Raw genomic sequence first — 23,028 nt, 5'->3', positions numbered from 1 at the left:
TACTCATGTTAAATTATGATAAGGTAAATAATAAAAGGTCAAAAGTCTTGTTAGAAACAGGTGTTATGAAACTACCATTGAAAAGTGCTGAATTTTATATGCCTTATCTGCAAAAACTTTTTGAGCAAGCGTAATAGTGCTTTTCTGAGAAAGCCTGGAGAATAAAATCTGCCCAGTTTTTAAGTTGTAAAAATTATTAAGTTTGCCTCCTTAAGCTAGAATATTTATTTCACTAGACTGTTTTTGCATGAAATTTTCACTAAGTTGAACAGCACATCACCTGCATCTGCTTTGAAGTACCATTGAATGAGAGACAACTCAGAATTTGTAGCCTTGAGACCAAAACAGTTGTTCCATAGGAATTTTACCTCTGTGCTTTGGACTCATGCCCAATGAATAGATACCCAACAAGAGTTTAAACGGTGCATTGTATTTTATTATTATTATTATTTTCTAGCAGATAATAATAGAAACATGATAAGACTATAGCAAGTGATAAACATTCAAAAAAACAGATTGGATAGAAAGACTTCCCGAACTTCCCCAGGTGGAGCAAAGAAATAAGGAAGAAATTCTTTATAAGGAAGAAATTCTTTACTCTGAGGGGGTGGTGAAGCCCTGGCACAGGTTTCCCAGAGAAGCTGTGGATGCCACACCCCTGGAATTGTTTAAGGCTGGGTTGGATGGGGCTTTGGGCAACTTGGTCTAGTGGGTGGCATCCCTGCCAATGGCAGGGGGGTTGGAACTGGGTGGCCTTTAAGGTCCCTTCCAACTGAAACCATTCTGTGATTCTGTGAAAGGGAATTGCCATTTTCTGCAGCTGCTAGTATGGCTATGCATTTTCTTTAAGGACATGTCACAGTTCACTATATATTTTTTTCTTTAGTACAAAAATAATAATAAAACGGTCATAAAGTAAATGAAATTAAAAAATCATTTTTTTTCCTTTAAAAGGAAAAAAAGAATCAGTTAATTAGAATAGCAATGAGAAATAAATGCTTGAAGGATCTCATTTGTCCAACAGCTTGATAGACACAGTAAAGTTCTTTATTATTTAATTTATAAACTCTTTAAATAGTTATAAACAAGCTCTAAAGCAACATACACATTTTATGCCTGTGTAGAAGCAGAGATTTATAATCTGTTTTTGGCATAGGGCAAGGTTCTCAGTTTAGAACTTGCCACAAGAGACTTTCTCTGGCAGTGACAGCTTTCTCCCAGCCAGGACCTTTTGCGGAGAAAGACCTGTCCATGTCCATGAACTACAAAACAAGCTGGCAAGGTTAGCTGTAGTGTTTAGTATTGAACTGGTTCTCCAGGCACAGCATAAAGATTAAATTTGACACTCTTTTGTAACATGGAACTCTTACATGTGCTCCTGTTGATCGCTTACTGCATGTGCTAGAGCTGATACCCTTCTCACCCCCACCACTTGTTAATGATGTCATCAACCCATGTCAAAAAGCTGACACCACTTAGAGCACTTGCCTTGCTCTCAAATGACTACCTGAAGGAGGTTCCACCTCTTGAACCACTTTCCTTATACCTTTGGCATTCCCTTTTTTCTTTTACTTGAAAATTATGAAATATGCTCAAGTCTTAAAATTTATTTATTAATATACATATATACATATATATTTAGAGGAAACATGGAATGGTGGATCTGTCTTCATACTGGGTAGTATTCCACTCTACACATTGTTTGATTGATCTGTTTGTAGAGTAAAAATGTGCTCTGAATAAGGTAGGGCAGCTATGGAAAGAAAATTTTAATTTGCACTGAATAAGCTTCTTAGTTCTCTTTTCCACCCCAACTTTTCAGAGTGTGGTGGTCGACTGAAAGCTGAAACCAAGGCCAAAGATCTGTACTCTCATGCTCAGTTTGGCGATAACAACTATCCAGTTCAGGCGGACTGCGACTGGCTCCTGGTGGCAGAGCATGGCTATCGAGTTGAGTTAATGTTTCAGACTTTTGAGGTTGAAGAAGAGGCAGACTGTGGTTATGATTACATGGAGCTATTTGATGGTCATGATAAGTCAGCAATGAGACTTGGTCGATTTTGTGGATCTGGGGTAAGTAACCAGGTACTAAAGTTTTTTTTTTCTTTTTTTTTTTTTCTCATTGCAATTAAAAATAGAAAGAAAGAAGGGGCAGAGGAAAGAAAGAAGAGATGAGGTTAGCTTACTACACCTTATGATAAAGATACCAGATTTTCTACCCCATTTTTTAAAAAGAATTTTACAGGCTTGTACTAAAATGCACCTACGGCATATGAAAACTTTCCCTTGAAATACTTCCAACAATAGTTGATAGTTATTGATCAAAGTATTGTAATGCTATGTTAAGTTTTAGGTAGCTGGCAGTGGAGTGCTTTTCAGTGCCCCCGAAAAAGTTAGCAGTTTTTTCCTATAGAGAGAAATGCATTGGTATTGAAAATTATCACATTCAAATTCTGTCAATATGAATGAAGAAGCCACATTTTATGGGAAAGGGGCACCTGGGAAATATTTATAATGCACTCGTCTATTGCTTAAATCTGATTTTAGGAAAAAAATGCTCTTAACTATGTTATTAATATGAGCCTTAAGAGAGCTCTGTCATTACAAATGCATCTCTGACATGGTTTAATTGTGAGACATGGAGGACATTGTCTAGGTGACATCCTGAAAAGGATGCATATTATTTCTCCTTTCAGAGTTCCATTGTTCTGTTGGCTACCTGCCTTGTGAAAGCTGGTGCCATGATCCCACAAGTCCTTATCAATTCCTTATATGTGTGCAAATGCAAGCACACTTTCATACATAGTCTTTGCCTACAGAAAAGGTTTGCAAAAGGCTCTATATGAGATGGTAGGAGCTCTTAATCAGCCACATGCCACTTCTTTGGATTTAACTACAGTGCCTGATCAGTGCATCTGAGATGAGTGCATCTCAGTCATTCAGACTAGTTGCCAGTTTTTAAACATTTTTTAAGGCATTTTTTATGACACTTTAGGTGAAGGAAAGGCGCTACCACTGAACTGCAGACAATATATGCTAAGGGAATTGCTACAACTGAGACCACCATCTACTACTTTACACATAACAATACTTTTCAAGTTGGCCTGTATTGCAAGTAGAATAGCAGCAAGTTGGAGAATAGCCCAGCCTCAGATGAAAAAAATCACTTTCGCTGTTTTTGTTTTTCTGCTATGGTATGGATGAATGCCTTAGTAGACTGTTCCAAACCCAAGTATGTAGGAAACGTGGAATTAAATAGAAAAGCTATTAAAAGCAATTAATCCAAACTGAAGTCGGGGTGTGGGAGCACTATTAATGCACATTACTACTTTCTCAACTTTAGAAAAAGGACTTGGTATTTCAGTTAGTACTTCTGATCAATGTGCTTCAGTAATAAAGCAGGCCACCATGAGGGCTGTGAAGAATATGTTTGAAAATAAGTCAATGTTGGAGTCAATTGTTTGTCTAAATATAGAATATTATGAATGGTCCTGCCCTCTCACTTACATGACTGCAACAGAACTGTAGAAGACATGTGGGAAGGACAAAAAAAACAAAGAGCTTTGGTTTTCCTTGTCTCTTAAGAAAAGGTTGCAGAGATATTCAATACAAATTGGACAAGGTAAATCAGATTTGGAAAATATTTAGATTAGCATTTATTTAGATTGTATGAAAGAATGCTGTTCAGTCTCAGAGCTCAAGATTGAAAGAGTGGTTGGATATTAATACAAAACACAAAAACATGTAATAGTTAATTCCAAAATTTCTGTCAGCAGGTAAAAATTCAAACATCTTGATGTAAGCTGACCTTCAGCTTTTAGGAATTTTGGTTAGCATTTCCTCAGTCTGCCTTAAAAATTCATACCCTGTGATTTAGAGCTGAATAAGTAGAAGTATTTTGTTAGTTGATATAAGATGGCATCATGTGCAATTACACAACTACACAACATGGCAAAACAGGAAAAGAGAAGTATCCATAAGAAAAAATCTGAATGAAGGGGATAAATACACAGACTAGGCACATAATTTATTTATTGTTTGTTCATTTATTTTAGCCACCAGAAGAAATCTATTCAGCAGGGGAAGCTCTTTTACTCCACTTTCACACCGATGATACAATCAACAAGAAAGGATTTCATATACGATATAGAAGTATAAAATATCCAGATAGTGTGCGCACGAAAAAATAACATGAACCTCTATGTAAGAGAAGGAGAATGCGGAAAAAAAAGGAATGCACAGTGGAAGAGAAGGAAGGTGTCTTTTTTTTTAAACTGAAGTTATTAGCACAAAATGTTTTATATGAGTTCAGTTGAAATAATGACTTATAAGACCAGAGACTAAAATAAAATTAAAAAACAAAACAACAACAACAAAAAAACCCTGTCCCAGTGGAATAGACAAGATGATGATATGCAGGCTCCATACTCGACACTTCTCTGTGAAGCTGGTGAAAGGACTTTGCATGCTTCCAGGAGAATATGAAAGCTTTTGTTCATAGTTTGACGTTTGTCATAGATGCGTACAGATTCAATCAGTTGTGTTTAGGGGAAGTGACCTGTTCTTCCTTCTGACAATTGTTTGTTGTCCAGGAGAAAAAATAAAGCTCTTTTAGGTCACACACTCAAAATACTCTTCTTATATCTAGTTGCTTTAACTTTGTATCTTGCATACAGTGTGTACAACGACTTGAAAAAAGATATGAAATGGGAAGGTCTTCCTGCATTGTTCTGTATTTTTTACCAATTCATCTACCATATCAGGTTATCAGTTTTGAAACTGGAAAGTCATACTTCTGAAACGTAACTGATCTTCAGAGTATTTTGTTTTACTAGCGACTGAAGTCTGAACTGTTACATTGGTCATCAGTTGCTTGACCAATCACTAGTTGACTGAATTCGAACAATGTAAGAATCTGAAAATGTTAGGTTTACTGGTTAAGTAAGCTATCTCTGATGATGTGCTCTTATTTTGCACTGAACGTAGAATATAGACTGAGATGAAAACCTGTCATGAATCAAAATATGTATCCATGAGAGGCAGAAATAGTATCGTCTGAAACTCCTCCTATTTAATTTGTTTTCAGCAGTACATTTGGAACCACTACTAAGCTTTATTTCGTCGGACCTCTTTATAAATGAGCTAACAGCCTGGTTTAGCTAACCAGAAATGAAGCTGCAGTAGCATCCAAGTGGGAGGTTTCCTAAAGATTCTTTTTTGGGGGAAGAAGAGTATCTGTGATGGTGAAAAAAGCAAAACAAAACAATGGACACAGGATTTGTTTGTTATCAAGAGTGAATTCCTATGGTGCTATTCCATGAACATTTAAAACAAACAAAAACCAAGAAGTTTTAGACTTTTGAGCCAACAGCTTGCAGATCATGAATGTCTCCCTCTGCGTGGCTGCATCTGAAGAAGGAAGGCTTTACTACTCTGGGGGAGGGCAGGTTGCAATGGCAGCACTAGTCCTGTGGAACAACTACTACTATTGCCTTAGAATCCTCGCACATGATCAGACAGATCTTCCTGTACATACACCTCTAATTTGATAAATAATTCGACGACTCAGACGTTTTAGCATATGCTAACAGAAGGATCTTCAAGAGAAAACACCATCTGCAGAATGAGATCATCTGCCTGTAAATACAGTGACTTGCTTTTGATGTAGACATGTTATGTTTAGAACTGAGATACTCTATGTGCTTTAGGCCATACACGGCTTTAGTCATAATGTATATGCATTATGTAAGTATTGTATGAATGAGTGCTCCAGGGGAGCGAGAGGTATTGTGCGGATGAACATTGAGATGTTTCTTTATGTGCCAAGTTCTATCAGGACCCTGTTCGACTGTAGCAACTTTTCTTTAAAGGCTTCATAGACAGATAACAAGGATTTCTAGTTGGCAAGAATCAAGTTAAAAGTATTACGTTTCACTCTACAATAAATATTATTTTGATATCCTTTGATGTAAGTTGCTACTCAGATTAGCTTAGTTTCTGTTACCTTACTATGAACATACATTGGCACTAATAAATCTGATCTTTTTTTATAAGAATAAAACCCAAATCTCTGCATAGTTGTCTTTCACTGCTTTTACACCTGTATTACTGTTTATATATTACCATTTTCATTTCCAAAAAACTTATGTGTATGAAGTCCAAAAACTGAACAATTTCTGTATTTTTATAATGCTGCTCCACTATCCTTTTTTTTTTTTGGTTCATTTTTTTTTTTTCAGGGTGTTTGCACAAGGATTACATTTTATCCAAGTTGTTTTACTACAAAAATTCAGGAAACTTACTGTAGAAGTCAGAAAAGAGTTGCTATAAACTTTGATTACAAAGTTAAAATAAGTTTCTCTAATTGCTTATCCGTTTGTAGATCCCATATTGCTTAAGAGCAGTGAAGGTGAAGGTGTTGTTCTTAATGATCTTGATGACGGATAGACAGTCTGGATCATATCTTCTCATTGGCCTCATGGTGCTTTCAGGTGCTATTAAAAAGGGAGGTATTTTTGAGTTCTAGGAGGTTTCTCCCATTGCAATGAAAATCGCATATTCAGTGAACTCCGTGTTTAATAAAGTATGCCTTATAATTAGCCTAACAATGAGAAAATAATGAAAAAACTATGTACAGTGATTACATTGTGAAAAACTATGCAAGTTTCCCCCAAAATCTTTGCAAACGAGATTTTTTTTTTTCAACATAGTATTTAAAGATCTTGCCTGTTGACTAGTCCACAAAACCAGATACAAAATACAGCAGCCTGGAGATCTGCCTTCAGGGCCTATACGTTCAGCGTGTTTAATGGCAATGCTCCCAGTAGGGTGAGGATGGTACTTATTTTAATTCCTGTTTGCCACAGCCTTTCTTGACCATGGGCAAACTGCTGGATCTGAATTAATTTTCCTGTAACTTGACATAAAGATTTCTTCTCAGCTCTGTAAAGAGCTCCTGATATGTGCAAATTATTATTCTTTAATGTTATTAAAATCAGAATAAAGTGTCAAGTTGATGGAATATGCTGTCAGATGGACCTGTTTGTCTGACTGGCTCTTGAAGAATTTAAATTTGTGGTCAATATCATGCTCAGATAAGAAGAAAGATATGTTTGTGAAAGGCTATTCTTCCATCTTTAGGAAAAAGAAAACCAAATCATTGATGAAAGTCAATTAAAATGACTATCTTCCATAAGAGCTGAGGGTCCAGCTGCAGTGAATAAAGTGTATATACACAGCAGATATTCTGTTCTTTGCTGGCCATTTGTTATAATCTGCAACATATTTGAGTACTCTTACCTTGTGAAACATGTGAATCAGCAAACTGAACTAAGCATTGGTGAAAGCTAGGTCAGATCTTTAACGTGGTAAGGCAGCATTGCTTTTTCATTTAAATCAGCTTGCTTTTGAACCACTGTGAAAAATTAGAATAATTGGCTGGAAGCTTTATTCACTTGGGGGATCAGGGGATCAGTCCTGCAATTTTGCTATGATGCCAGGAGTGCAAGTGGCACACTTTTTTTTTTTTTTTTTTTAATAATACAGGAAGTTGTTGTTGACCTCACAGGTTGTATGCCGTGGTAAATGCAGCTGCGTGGTGCACCATCGTAGAGCATGGTCACTGCTCAGGCACACTGGAACTTTCTCTTGTAATGAAATGGTTCTGTTCTGGTAGAATTTACAGATCTCAGAGTTGGTTGAGAACCTGGTATGGATATGTAATTCCAGGAAAATCTTCCATCTTAAAGTAGAACAGACCGGAAGGGAATTTTCCTTCGATTTCAGGTCTTAAATTGGGCTCAAATGAGTATCAAGATATAATGGGTTTTATTACAATAACATACGTGACTATACAGATTGGCACAACTTTATTTAAAGACTTGCTCCGTGTTATTTTGTTTTAATTATTATTTGATATTTATTATTTTTATGAATCAATTATTAATTGATTAATAGAATAAATAAAAGTGGGAAAAAAAAGAGGAGCAAGGACAAACAAAATGCTCAGAGAAGGAAAACAACAACACCACAGATACAAATATGTTACATTACCAAAAAAAAAAAAAGGGCAGAAAAAAATAGATATAATCTCCAGAACCAACACTGTTGCTAATATATATATTTTTTTCAATGTGTCTTTCATAGTCATTAAAAATGCTTTATGCTGTATTGCTTTCACTTACCTGAAGGAAGAGTTAGATGAACAATTGGATTGGTCAGTGTATTTTTTGACCAGGGAACCGCTGACAACCTAAAAAACAAAAATGAAGGAAAACACATTTTGCAATTTTTTTCTTATTAGAAAATGTTTTGGTTATTTGTTCTGAGTTCACAAAGGAAACAAGCTGTAGCAGTCGAAAAAATATTTAGAGCACTGCGATATTAGGTGAACAGTGAAAGGGGAAACACTAGCCAGGCTTAGGTCTCTCTGTCTTTATCCCGCCTCCACAACTGCTTCCTCTCATGTTTTCTCCTTGCCTTGTAGATGGTCTTGTAACATATCAAATTCCAATCAAATCCAAGATGAAGCGATATACATATAAACAAGATTTTTTTTTTCTCCAGTGACCTTCAGACATAGTTATTCTTCCTGTAGTGCTAGGACTGTTAGAATTATTGACTTCACATAATGTTGGATGGAGTTTGCCATGCGATGGCAACTTCTGAAATACAATACTAATGATCATTAGGAATTAGTCTTCTCTTAGAACGTGATCCATGGCTTTTCTCTTCCAGCATGATAGTGCTAGACTTGGTTCTTTGTAGCCACGTTTCAGGTAAACGGCAACACAGTGAAATTGAATGGAGGGAAATTACAATGGACAAGGAAGAAGGAAAAGGAGAGTTTGGCTCTCAAACAGCATGTGATTCCCACAGAGAAGAGTGAAATTGTTTAGGGCACATGATGTGTTATGTGTAGGAGTAAAAGAATGAATTTGAACAATACAATATTTAAGCTGAGTGGAGAGGAGAGGAGACCTATCCAATGTTTGAGCTGGAATAGTTTGCCAGGGCTAATAGTCCCACCTCATAAATATTAAAAGCTTTTTTTGTACTGAATATTGCTTAATGGAGCAAGAGCAATATGCAAAGGGGCATTTCAATTACGAAAGTCCACAACAAAGTCTGTGCAAAACATTTGCTAATAGATCACTGAATTTAAAAGTAATGATGATAGACTTTTCTAATTAAAAGAATTGAAGCAGATGACGACAAAAGCAGTTCTATTACAATAGATAGAAAACAGTAACAGTCCACATCTACAAGCTGTGGACACCTCTTGCCAAATTTCAAATATAGAGTCTTATTACACAGCTGTTGCTGAAAGTTGCTGAACAGCCTTTATTAAGCTGATATTCTAAAGATCTGTGTGCATGGTTAAAAGCTGATTTCTTTGAGATATCTTAGGATATTAATATGCTTGCCTTTTTTATGTTGTTATCTCTTTGCATGATCATAATACAAACAATTTTCATTGGTAAAATCCATATCCTTGGCTATGCTAAGAGGACCATACTGACATGAGAGTATTACCTATTGAAGTAATTAGTTACTTAAAAATTCTCATTGTTAAGATGTTAACAAAGGCAATGATTTAGTGAGGATACTGAATAAAGGATTTGGGGGATATTTGTAGATATTCATAGTAGTATGCCAATTTTTGACATTTCAGTGTGAATCTTCCTATAGAGTGCTGCATCATTGGGACAATATTTTTTTTTAAATGTGCATTTTAGGAAAAAAAATAATAAATCATGGATTTTTTTGTCAGTTTTAGCATAAAACATTTTAGTATTATTCAGAGTTTACAACTGTTCAAAGAATGGGCTGTTCAGTTACATTGTTGAAAGGATTTTTTTTTTAAAATGCTATAAATGAGGATCTTAACATTAGGGAAATTTACCGAGTGTTAAATGAACTTAGTGTGTGGTGAATTACCGTAAGAGGCCTTATTATGATGGGGGTTGGAGGGAGATAGGGAGGGGCAACTCTCATGTCATTTACAGAAAATCTGGCTCATAAATCTTATGTATCTCAAAGGACATGTTTGTGTTATGTTTATGTATAGGCACAAGGAAAGTATTGCTGAGAAGGTTTCAGAATATTTTTATCCTCCTGTGAAAAATGTAGCTTAACTCAATGAAATTTTTGAGTTGAATGGTACAGATTAAATGTTATAAAGTATTAAATACTTTTACCTAGTCAAAATTCAAATGTCCATTAATAATATACTGTTCTCCAGTTTGACTTTTTTTTTCCACAGCAGTTTTACCTTAAATGATATTTTAAAATTATTGATACCTGTCTTGTAGTAATTTTATTTGTAAGTTTACTGTGGCATCCCTCTTCTTGCACATAACTAGTAATAGGACAAGAGAAAATGGATTCAAGTTGCACCAGGGGAGGTTCAGGTTGGAAATTACAAGAAGTTTCTTCTCAGAAAAAATGGTTAGGCATTGGAATAGATAGGTTGCTTAGGAAGGTGGTGGAGTCACCATCCCTTGGGGGGGTTTAAGGAAAGGTTGTAATTAGGTTGTAATTAGAGACATGGTTTAGGGGGTAGGGGGACAGTTGGACTAGATGATCTTGGTGGTCTTTTCCAATCTTAATGATTTTATGATTGCATCTACATTTTGCTAATTTTGTTGTCTGTAGAATCTTGAACTTAAATATTGCAAAATTTTCAAAACCACCAATGTTTCACATTTGAGGACAGTTTGCTAACTTTAATTTAGTGAAACAGATGGTGAAGACTTCAAAGGTATATACGCTATCAGCCAGTAAACAATCTGGTGTCAAGCTACAAAACAGTAAATACATACTACATTGGTTAGTGCTATAGGTGACCATTTACTCAAGCTAACAGGAAGAGAGAAGAGAACACTGAAATACTGTAGAGTATTTATAAAGAGTGTTTTTCTATAAAAAAAATCCCAGACTATCCTCAGCTAGACCATGAGTGAATGCCACTAAAGAGATCTAGGTAAAAATAAAACCGTTAATAACAGAGTAAGAATAAAGTTCTGTGCTGTGCCTGGTGGATCCTGTGGTCTTCACCATGACCATCATGGCTACAGGGTATAGGGATGGGAACAAAAGGATAATGAGACAGGTATACTATGGCAGGCACCTGCAATGGTCTCTAGGAGCCTGAACATCATGGCGCCAGACTGGCAGAAAGAGAACCTTGGATGAATAACACGCATCCAGCCATTCAGGCACAATTTCCTCAATGCCTTGTCTTTAATGGTCCTCAGCAATCTCTGCATATGCTTTTTTTTTTTTTTCCCCCCAAGGAACTTCGATTGCTTGGTGTATTTGATGGGCATCCATGAAAACAATAAAGAAAATATCAAAAAATGTAAACTGGATTAAGCTTATGCTTACTTTATGCTGAGGACTACTAAACTGAAGTTGACTGGTAACAGAGATTTGTCAGAAGTAACATTATAAAGGTGAAATTGCCTCTCTTCCTTTTCTTGAGTACAGCGTATTTTCCATCAGCTATGGAAAGCCACATATTCACTGCTTTTAGCCACAATGCAAAAATAAATGACCTTGCAAGAGCAAGTTGTAGAAAAACAGGTTTTGACATGCTAACCTCCCACTGTCAAAAATTGAGTTGTGATGGATCTTTATAAGGAACTTCTGAGTTTGACAATATCTAAATAGGTTTTTAAACCATGTAGAACCACTGTGGGAGTAAAGCAATATAGAAAGGTTGTGATTAAATATGGAGGTGTTATTGCTTCTGCAAGACAACAGGAAACCTTTTTTTTTTTTTTTTTTAAATTTTGGTCTTGATATTAATGGCTATAGGATTGCAGAAAATATCCCAAATGTGTCCTTTAAAATCCCTTCTTTGGGTGAAGCTCTTGAATGTAGAACAGCTGTTTGCATCTTAAGTGAGATGGAACATTTCAAGTGAAAAAGTAATCCCTGGAAATTGTGTTCAAATGAAAAATGTACACTAGTGCCAACACTCGGTGCTTGATGTCTATCCAAAAAGGAGGGCTATGGCTGTCTGTTATGGCACTTCATTAAATACTTTGTTCTGATACCTGTCACCTGAGGAATACTTCAGAATTTGTTGTTTGGTTCCCTACTTCGTTTATTCAAATATATAAGAAAAATAGTGAAAACCAAATGTGAGTTTGTAGCAAAATTTATTGTCCAATAAGATCAGGATTGCATAATGAAACAGATCCCTGGCACAAATAATTAAATTCTGGAAGAGGTCTACAGTTGCCCCAGACAATATTCAGATCTTGCTTGCTTTCTGTTTTGTCATGTTTCTTCGTTGAATTAAATCCCCACCCAGAAAATCATTTATCCTGACAATTTTTGAACTTGGTTTCATCTTTCCCACTGTAAATTTGTTTTGAGTGAAACAATCTCTTCTAAACTGTTGAAATTAACTGATCTTAAGTAGACATGAGGAATTGAGAGACTCTGTTTATACTCTTTTATGCTCAATTTTAGTGAGTAACATGGCATGGCTTTTGGTATTGTTTCTTTTGATTATTCCCTTATGGAGTCTGAAAAAAATTGTGAGTGCTTTGAAGAGGGTATTTTGGAACAGATACAGTGAATAAGCTTATGTTTTATGCTGGTGAGCCTACTTCTCTTATTTCATTAATGTGTAGAAATTCCCATTCTATTCCTGCATGTCTCAAATATATTTCAGCACAAAGGTACCTCACCAAGTAGTATATCATTTTCTAGCATGCAAACACAGCAGTGCATGTTGCAAACAAGCAATCCCATTATCTTGATTGTAGAATAAAGGCTCAAACAGATGATTTGAAGATGCTAGACTGCTATGGTATGATCTGCCTCAGTATTCTTTAAATTATGTCTTGCTCATTTTCATCATGCCCTGCACTGAAGCTCAAGGCTAACTTGATTTTTTTTTTTTTCTTAAAGATGCAGGAAGACAATTTTACCAGACCTTTCAGCTCAAGAACTAAGATTTGTTTATCTTTGGATCATAACACAAAACCTGTCTACTTAACTTGACTTTTTCTAATAGTTGATATTATCAAGGAACAGAAATGTTCTTTTGGGGAAATATCATTTTAGCATTTAAAATAAAACATTAGGTGATATCAACTGCTATTTTAAATCCACTTATAGGTAATGGATATGCAACATATATGTATATATATAAGTACTTATACATTTAGACACGTTGAACAAATGCAACATGTTGAAAACATCACTGTTCCGGGTGAAATGTAATGGGTAATTTAAGCTGGATAAAGTGATGTTAACATAATTAGATGCACACTTGCAATGTTCACTTGTGCCTACCACAGTTTTTTTTTTTTTTTTTCTAATGAAAGAATATTTTTCTGGAACAACTTTGGACTTTGTACAGTTGTTTACTTTGATTCTGAGAACTCTTTCATGCTTTTGCCAAAGTACAAACTGTGTTTTGAACACGTAGTTTTTTCACTTTCTCTACTGAGTTCTGCTTTCATGCTCTTTGGACAGGAGTTTCTGCCTCTGGACTAGCAACAGGAAGCGGGTATATATTGAACAGTAACCATTCAAAATTAACTACGAGAGTGAGAGAAATCTAGCAGTTACAGAACAAAATGAAAAGAATAGTCTGAAAAGAAAAAAAGAAAAGTCTGAAAAGAATAGCATCCATGCTGGACGACTGATGAAGTCACGTCATGAGAACTAACTATAATTCAGCACCAAATGGGTGTTTCAGGGAAACTGGAGATGGTTGTTGTGGCTAAGCACTCCACAAAAGCTGCAGTGATGTTTATAGAGGGAAAAGTTTCACTGACGTTTCTTCAAATGTCAGGAATGCTGTTCTTTTCCTTATGTTTCAGATGAGATGGTCATAGTATATCACATTTCTCTGACTACTTTTGGCTTACAGGGGTGGGTGAATGGCAAAGCCTGCCAGATTTAAAACAAGCTTTATCATCGCATATTTAGTTCATTGTTGTTCTGTACAGAATAGGTTTAGTTCTTTCTACTTCATTTTATGAAGCCCACAGAATACTGCACTCTTCTCATGGTCTGTGCCAGGACCATGTGTCATTCATTTGGGAGCACATGGTCGACATGGGTAAGCTTTAGTCTGATTTATAGAGCTGATGATTGCTATTAATAAGCACGGTATTTCTACAGTAACTTTACTGCTATATACCATAGCTGGGTTGAATGGTCATATGCACAGTCGATCTGTTTTTCCAGAATCTGTTTTTCATCCTGCAAGCCTATCCAAAATGTATGTAATATGACAACAAAAACAAAATATCAATCCACCAACCCTCAAAAAAAAAAAAAAAGATATTATTAAAACATTAATTAAAAGTGGGAAACAATTATTCTGTCATGAAAAGTCATTGTTACTTCAAATAACTTGTTACTGTGTGCTGCAAAAATGCAAATAACAAAAACACAACATTTTTTGCTTAAATATTGTTAGCTCGTACTTCATTATGTGATGGAATTTACCCACATATCATGTGGAAATTTGATTTTTTTTATTTTTGGCCATTCCTTCAAAGAACAAATCTTATCTGAAAATAGAAAGACACACAAGTGGAAAAATGCAACATTGGGATGTCTGTGATCGTAAGAAGTAGAACAATAACTTCCATGGGCTTCCCATATTTGTCATATCTATCATAAAAGAAACAAACAGTAGGAAATTTTCCTTTGGAATTTACTTGAAAAATACCTAACAAGAAACTGCTTTATGTGCTTTCTTACTACTCCATGTTGTCTTCAAACTGCTAGCAGAGGGAAAAATAAGTATTTTTGTATGTATTCAGAGAAATCTAAACGAATAAGTAGTTGTATTTACAAACAAAGTTCAGGAATATTCCCCTTGATTTCCTATTTCTAAATCTATCATTTCATTTTTTTATTTTCCTCAAAACATAGGTTATCCATTAGTATCATCAGAAACCAAATTTTAAATATTTTTCTTAATAGCAGTCAGTCCATCTTTTCTCCAAATTTACTTAAACTCAGTTTTCAAGGTATATGGATATTTATATGTTTATATATATCTATAAAGAGTCTTTTCTAATCCAAATTTGGAGAACATTATGATTTAGTAACTTACTTTTTCTCCTGCCATATTTGTCTACTTTGAAGATTTATTACTATTATTCCTTTTATTCTTAAAATTGCACTTCATTTGTACTGCAAAAGTCCCTTCTGTTTTTCTCATTTCCTCTAAATTCAAAGATAGTCCATATTTCTTAGAACTCTAGTTCCTTATTTATCTGCCTGTCAATCATTGTGTCTCTTGGGACCACTAGGAAATTGGTTCTTTTTAGTTCTCTGTACAGCTGAAGTAATGAAGTTTTGCACTGGGGTTGTGCAGGTCATAATGTGACCTTTGCAGTTTATCACCCAACATCCTTCCAGAATTAAAAGACTTCACCACTATTTATCTACTTATTTTTAACACCCAGATCAAAGCTGATATAACACATTTCTGAAATTTAGACTAATCTTTAAGTACTAAAGGAAAAAGATGGCAAGTCATTTATAGGAAGCACGTACAAATACATGAGTAGACTCAAAGTGAAATATATTCTTAACCAAGACAAAAATCTTCTTTCTTTTGTTTATAGGACCTCTTCACCTCCTCTGATTCAGTTACAATTCCTCAAATGAGTGTTTAAATGAGTGCTGTTTGCTACATGTTGACAATGTGCTTAAGTGGTCTTGAGGCAACAGGTACATAGAAGAGTAAGACTGAGTTGGAAAGTGTTAAAATTCCACCATCACTAACGGGGGAGTGAGAAGTGTCATTACACAGTTGCAGTGGGTTGGACTTTCTTGTTCAAATGTCCGCTTTGTTTATTGGCTGTCCTTCTATAGTTATTTCTTTGAAGCTAGTCAGAGTGGTGCCAGCGTTATGCTGGATGCAAGAATTGATTGGGGTTGATCCAGCCTTGAACTCACTTTCTCTTACTGCGCTGGTGTGGGACCATATAAAGCTGAAAGTGAAGAGAGACTTCAAATGATTTGGTTGCTGAGCATTGTCATGCTTTCTTACTGCCTCCCTGCATTTGGCATGTGAAATCATCTATTCCTATACTATAGACATGGTTGAGTCTCAGCAATGTGTTAGCACCTACAGTGATGCATTTTGAGGAAAGGAAGTGAAAGTCATCTCCCAGTGACAGAAGAGATTGAAGTGGCTGTACTGTAAGGACCCAAACGGTTTCATTCTCATGAATGAAAACTGAAGAAGATTGTGTCCATCTTTTGTCTGGGTTAGAAGCTGAGTGGCTTAATCCCTGTAGGGAATTAGCAACTTCAGTCAAAAACATGTAGCAAAAGAAAGTAGAGATCAACAATATTGCTTTGGTGGTCCAGGCCACTGACCTAAGCAGTATGCTCCAAGGTAAGGAATTTTAATTTCTAGAGGGATTTCTGAATGTATCTTACTTGTATTTGCTATAAAATTCTGGAAAAATTACTCTGCAGGAGTGAATTGGGATTTGTTATTATGTAAATTTGTAGGTGTACTAAATTGTCTCCTATTTTCTAGGTATTGTTAGTCCAGTCTGAAAATGCATGCTTTTCTCCTTAGGATTACAGTGTGGGGCTGGTGCCCAGTAAAGAGGAATTTTTGTACACACATTCCTGCTTAAGAGAAATGGCTCACTTTTCCTCTGATGGGGAAAAAGGTGAGACCACAAATATATCAACCTTCTTTTTAATGTCATCTCTACCTTCTCCTTTGTGGTCCAATGGTTACAGGGGGGAGGGGAGAGAGGATCTGTTGGACTGTGGGGATGCTTCTGCTCTGAAATTTTTGGACAAATATGAAAGGGAGAGAGAGAAGCTATCACATATCACATCCCCACAGGAAGAAGCAAATAAATTTCAAGACTCAAGGACACTAGTTACTGAGTTAAACATCTGTTTACACCTACACACAAAGCAGCAACCTTGGCTCATGTTCATACAGGGTCAGTGTGGAAAGACAGCTGATGATTTTCTCTCTGAGCATGAGAGGAGAAAACAAACACAAATAGTATTCTGGCTAGATGTTCTGTTTGGAGGCTGGGAGAGAGGTGTAACAAATCATGCCAGGAAAAAATAGTAGTATAGAGCAGGAATTAAGCTGTTCAGGAATGTTCCTCACTCTGAAAGAACTCAAGAAATGAAGCACGGATAAACCTTGCTGTCTTGTTGCTACACCCTTAGGCAAATTCTTGCTATTCTAGTAGAGTGCTCTCTAACTCTTACTAGTATCTTCCCTCCTCTGATGCCTCAGAGCATCCTACACTACCACACATTAAAAGAAAATCCCTTTCAGAAAGTAATTTTCTTTTTTTTTGGCCTTACTGTCAGGGAAAGTACACATGAAGAAGACAGTTTTTTACTGATCAGGTTGGTTAATAGGCTGATTAGGATATAAGTAAGACTATTTTCTTCTAGATGGTGTTGATGACTGTAGTTACAGACCTGCCATGAAGAGCAAGCATTAATATATTAACAATTGCTGCTATTGTTCCAGCTGAGGGTTGCTCACAGAATATAAAAACTGAGTCACTATTTGACTTAACAAAACAGCCACATAACTTCTGGAACAACAGCCTACGCAAATCTTCCTCTTACTGGTGTACTCTTCTAACAATAATGGCTCCTTCAGTATGCCATCCCTGAAAAGGAATAAAGGTGTTCGTATCACCTTCACATTCTGCAGCATAGTGATAGACAGCATTGTTGCATGCTTCATGACCAGGTGATACAAACAGCCATTATTTGGCCAGTCTCATCTAAAGAGGACTAATTCCAGTGCAATGCTCTATAAGAGGTGGCCAGCCAAACATTCCTTTATGCCTTTCCAGATTAATTCAAAGACCTGCAAATAAGGTTAGGGGTCCTGAAATCCCCAATTTTCTGCTTTAGCTTTTTCACTCTCCTCTTCTGCTTCACTGTAGTGGTTTCACACTGATTGATAGGTAGCTAAGCTCTACCACACCTCTCTCTCACTAACCCTCCTCAAAAAAACAGGGAGAGAAAATATGATCAAAAAAGTCTCATAGGTTGAGAAAAGGGCAGGGAGATTCCTCACCAATTACTGTCACAAGCAAAACAGATTCAGAAATTCATGTAATTTATTGCCTGTCACTAGCAGACTAGAACAGTGAGAAACTAAAAGCAACCTAAAAACATCTTCCCCTCATCCACCCTCTTCCACCTCCTCCCCAAAAGAAGCTCAGCTGAATGGGGAATGGGGGCTATGGTCAGTCTATAGCACTTCATCTGCACCGCTCCTTCATGGTCACTCTCTGCCCCTGTTCCACGTGGAGTCCCTCCCACGGGATGCCGTCCTTCCCAAACTGATTCTGTGGGGGCTTCCCACAGGCAGCAGCTCTTCAGGAACTGCTCCCACATGGCTCCGTACCACGGGGCCCATCTGTCAGGAGCAAACTGCTCCAGCAGGGGTCCCCCATGGACAGCAGCTCCCCCCAGACCCCCTGCTTCTGCGTGGGCTCCTCTCCACGGACTGCAGCTCAGGCTTGGGGCCTGCTCCTGCGCGGGCTCTCCATGGGCCATAGCCTCCTCCAGGCCACCACATCCACCTCCTCCACCAGGGGCTCCTCCACGGGCTGCAGGGGAGATTCTGCTCTGGTGCCTGGAGCACTTCTCCTCTTTCTTCACTGACCTTATGTCTACAGAGTTGTTTTTCCCTACGTTTTCTCACTGACATTGTGCAGCAGTTTTTTCCCTTTCTTAAATCTGCTCTCCCAGAGGCCCAACCAACATCACTTCCTGGCTTGGTTCTGACCTGGGTGGGTCCTTTTTGGAGCCAGCTCTGATCTGACATGGGACAGCTGCTGGATTTTTCTCAAAGAGGCCACCCCTGCAGACCTCCTTCCACCAAAACCATGCTGTGTAAAACGAAGACATTCATGCAACCGTCCATTAAGGGGCAGCATCCCATACATATGTGCATCCTCCTTGAAAACTGTGTTCTTAAAACAGTAATTTACAATTTCTAATTTGTGGACCATATGAAAGGAATTAGTAATGGCAGTTAAGTAAAATGTGTTTATAGGCACTGATCAGAAGGTATGACACATATATGAAATTGCCAGGATCCAATTTAAATTGATTTTTTTTATGAAGCTTATCTAATGAAAATGGTCAGGTTTCATAGCAAAGACATTGAAAACCACAGCGCAAAATAATTTTAACCAGGCCATTATCACCGAACATGGCCATAAACACAGCATGGCTACAACAGATTGGTGAACAGTCACCAGAAGAGCAAAGTCACTATGTAGTCACTATCTAATATACTCCTTAATTATATTCAGAAAGTTGCAAGACTTGGTACCTTTTTATGACTAAAGGTGGCCACCGGTCCAGCTGCAATAACCGCTAATGGTTTGCATTTCTTATGTCTAAGAGGTAGAATCAACAAAGTGACTGGGAAAAAGCTTGAGGAGGACAATGGGTCTTCATGATTGTTTGCCCTGGTCTTTGCATTTGATTTTTATTCTTGAAATGTATTCAGCTAATGCACTTTTTTCAAGTGTGAATCACAAAATTTACTTGTTTGCATTTTCCTTGGCATGATGATTTTTGAAAAGTTGTCTGTTAGGTTTTCCTCCATGCTATTTACATGAATAAGATAAAGAAATTATCACAAAAATGTAAGTATTTTGGCTACAAATAACCCAAAGTTTTTGTTTTTTTTTTTTTTGTTTTGTTTTGGGGGGGTAATTTTTCATGACTGTTCTGTGTTTGTTGTTGTAACAAGAAAAGGTTGTACTAGGGTACAAAACACATGTCGAATTCAGCAAGAGATTATAAACCAGAGTACACTCATGCTGTATACTCAATAGTATAGACATATAAGCCAAATAAAAACCCACTACTGACTTACAGTTACATTCCAAGAAATCTTTACATCTTCCAAACACTTTCTTTTAGACATTCTTTTGCTAATAGCCATTTACTGTTTTATGAAATGGAGTTGGTTAAGGAGTACAGCAATCTTGTATAAACTGGTTTGTGTTGTGATGGGTCTTTTTTTTTTTTTTTCCCCCCTCATTTTTGTAGTTTTAATGTTTAAACTGCCAATGAAACAACTCGACAATTATTTCTTTAGACAGAGATTAGTTTTGTAAGTAGTTCTCAGAGATCATTCATGAAGTTAGAGAAAATCTCTTCTGTGAATGATTCATTTTAGAATGCAATTCAATGTACTCTATTAATATGGAAACCTTAGGTGGGATTTAAACCTCTCCATGATACTGGTCTCCCTTTTGTTCTCAACAGATGCAATATGAATTTTGTCATTGAATCAGTGCAAAAGATTTAACTCAAGGTGCTGAATAAACATGACTGGGAACACATTTGCAGGCAGTCCTCAGTTGACTGCAGTCTCCTAATGTTTATCTCATGTATCATATAAACAGGGTAGTAGGTTGGAGGGCAAGTTTATAAACCTTGCTCTTTTTGATTGATTGAGGAAATGCAGGGTAGGCCCAAGGTAAGTCATTTTCTTTTAACAAATGCCTTTTTAGCTAGTGAAGAAGGAATAACCAAGGTATTGCTAACAAAAGGACTTGGAATTGCTGTACCTCAGTCTGTTAACCACTTAATTCATAATTCTGTGTGTTATGCTATTACAAATACATAAATAATCGCTTCAGGATGAAGACGCATGGGCTGCTTAAATAACATAGGAATGTGTTTCTCTGCCAGCAGAGGCTACAGCTTACAACACATTTGGAGCTGCAGGTTCCCATTCCTCTTCATTATGTATGCTGACAGCTTTTAGATAATAAACATTTTGTTGTCATCTCCGAACTAACTGGCATTAGAATGAATATAATAACTTCCCACTTCTGTGTTTGAGGATGTACTGGGTGAGCTCCAAATGGCCTGAATACCCTGCTGTTCAGGGCTGTGATTTCTGTGGGGAAGACGGTTTACTGAGGACATTTTCAGAAAGGGGAGCCAGTGGTAAGGCCAGTGGCTCAATGAGTTTTACACTAGATGGTGTGTAGATGAGCTGACAGTGTTGACTGGATTAAGGATGACTAAATACTGTGATCAGCTGCTGTAGTCATGGTAGGAATAGGAGGGATATTGAGAAAAAGATACAAACAGTACCTCTGATATATATATAAAAAAATCACTTGTAAGTTTCACTGGTATGGTTGTTTTTACTTTTACAATCTGACATTGATGGATTAGAAATAAAGCATTGAGCATCTCTGCTGAAATGAATTGATATACATCATACATTTCATTCATGACTTCAGTCTTGCTTTGAGTCTGTATTTCGGAGTTACTAGAAAGTAAAGAATGACATTCATTTAAAGCTTATTTTTGATATTTTATTTGAGACTAAATTTGGTAAAAAAAAGCAAGATGAAAGTGATTGCAAGTTAGATACTGTTTTTGTTAGTCATTTAAATCTACCTTTAACATGCCTGATACTTCAGATAAAGAAGAATATAAAATAAATTTTGTGAAGTTCTATCTCTAATTAATGACCTCAGATGGTTATTTCTGATTAGTATGTACCTGACATTGTAGAAATAGGAGACTTCACCAGCTATCACATTATTTTTATTCTGTAGATTCTATGACGAAAACTAGCTTTGCTCTTTTTTTTCACCTCCCAATTGGTTTTAAACTTTGAACAAATGGATTATTGAACTGACATAATCAGACAGGAGAAGAAACTGCTGGGTACAAAAGCTATTTTAACACTTCAGCAGATTCTGCTCTAAGGTGATTAGTCAGTGACTTCCTCCAGCTGAGTGGCTCTGCTTCCCTCAAAGCAGTAGCAATGTGCTGTTGTGCACGTAGATGTTGTCAATACAAGAAAACAAACTTGGAATTTTACAAATCTGATCTAACTTCCCCTTTTTTATCTTCTCTTTTATACAGAAAATACGTGTATAAAAAGGTCTTTCATTTGTTTCTTTTGTGTTATAGCTTGTTTACTTTTAAGTGTTGTAATAGCTGCTGCCGTCCATTGTTGGTAATATTTTTTGTCAATGCAGTATGGTCTGACAGGACCTCAAAACTAGCAAGTCTTTTGCTAGAAGCCTTCAGTGTTGCTCTTCTGTTACAAGGAATAACCACAAGTTTGACTGAGGGTTGGCAAGTTTTATCATCATAAAGATGGTTCTTTTGTGGTTGTTAAGCTAAAGTATTAGTGTTTGTATGCCTACTGCAAAGCAGTGTTCCTTTGGTCAATACAGTTACAAGATTTCCTGCTTCTGTTAACAGAAGGGTGTAAGCTGATCTAAACCGGTGCACAAGACTCCAGTTGCACCACAGCCCTCCCTGAGTGTTGCACACGACCTCTGTCCTGATCTGCATGTTCACATTCCACCTGTATTATTTAGCTTGGACCATCAGGTGCTTAATAAATTTGTCTCCATTACTTACTTTGGATAGGACTGTGTATCTTTAAACACTTTCCTGGCCTTGTTAGCACTTTAATCTTGCGTAAACAGCTCTATGGAGTCCCCTTTGGTCAACACTTATTTGAGCAGTGTATGGTCTGAGCTATGCACCAGTGAAACCTGTACCAGTGATTCAGAAGTGTTCTCCAAAATGTGTGTTGTAGTAGTTAAGCATGGAAATAAAATAATTTAAACTGGATTCTTACTATTCCAAAAGTAAGAGTATCCACAAAATAATTTTAATCCTTTATTAAAAAAAAAAAAGTCCGTTTTGTTATGGTTCTTTATTTGATACAGAAGGAGCATCTGTGTTTTCTGTGCATATTGCCATGACAAATAATATATGGCAGGATTAAAAAGGGGTGTCATCAATTTATTTTTCATAGATATTTTAGAGCCATTTGACTCTTCTGTGTGGAGCATCAGCTCACACACAGTGATTTTATAATTTGCTCACAGTGTTTTTATAATGTACATTTTACACCATAAATGATCATCTAAGTGTATCCATACCCTTAGTATGTAAATCATGTATAAGCCTGTTAAAAGTTTCCTCCATTCACATACAAATTTCAGATGAAAAGAC

At 36.6% G+C, this 23,028-nt stretch overlaps 1 protein-coding gene across 15 annotated transcripts in view; it reads left to right on the top strand.

The window, feature by feature from the left end:
• The window catches only part of TLL1 (tolloid like 1), a 161,543-nt gene extending 147,908 nt beyond the window's left edge, over nucleotides 1–13,635 (top strand). For all 15 annotated transcript variants that reach the window (XM_083834090.1, XM_083834079.1, XM_083834083.1 and 12 more), the window contains 2 exons: nucleotides 1,823–2,073; nucleotides 4,056–13,635. In XM_083834090.1, coding sequence (XP_083690216.1) covers nucleotides 1,823–2,073; nucleotides 4,056–4,190 — 386 coding nt within the window. In that variant the 3' untranslated portion in view covers nucleotides 4,191–13,635. The remainder of the gene's footprint in view (nucleotides 1–1,822; nucleotides 2,074–4,055) is intronic.
• Nucleotides 13,636–23,028: the final 9,393 nt, after the last annotated feature.

This window comes from Anser anser, assembly GCF_964211835.1.
Source record: "Anser anser genome assembly, chromosome: 4".
In the NCBI taxonomy this organism is placed as follows: Eukaryota; Metazoa; Chordata; class Aves; order Anseriformes; family Anatidae; genus Anser; species Anser anser.
The sequence above is the reverse complement of the archived record's forward strand: the minus strand, read 5'-3'. Positions and strand labels throughout refer to the sequence as shown.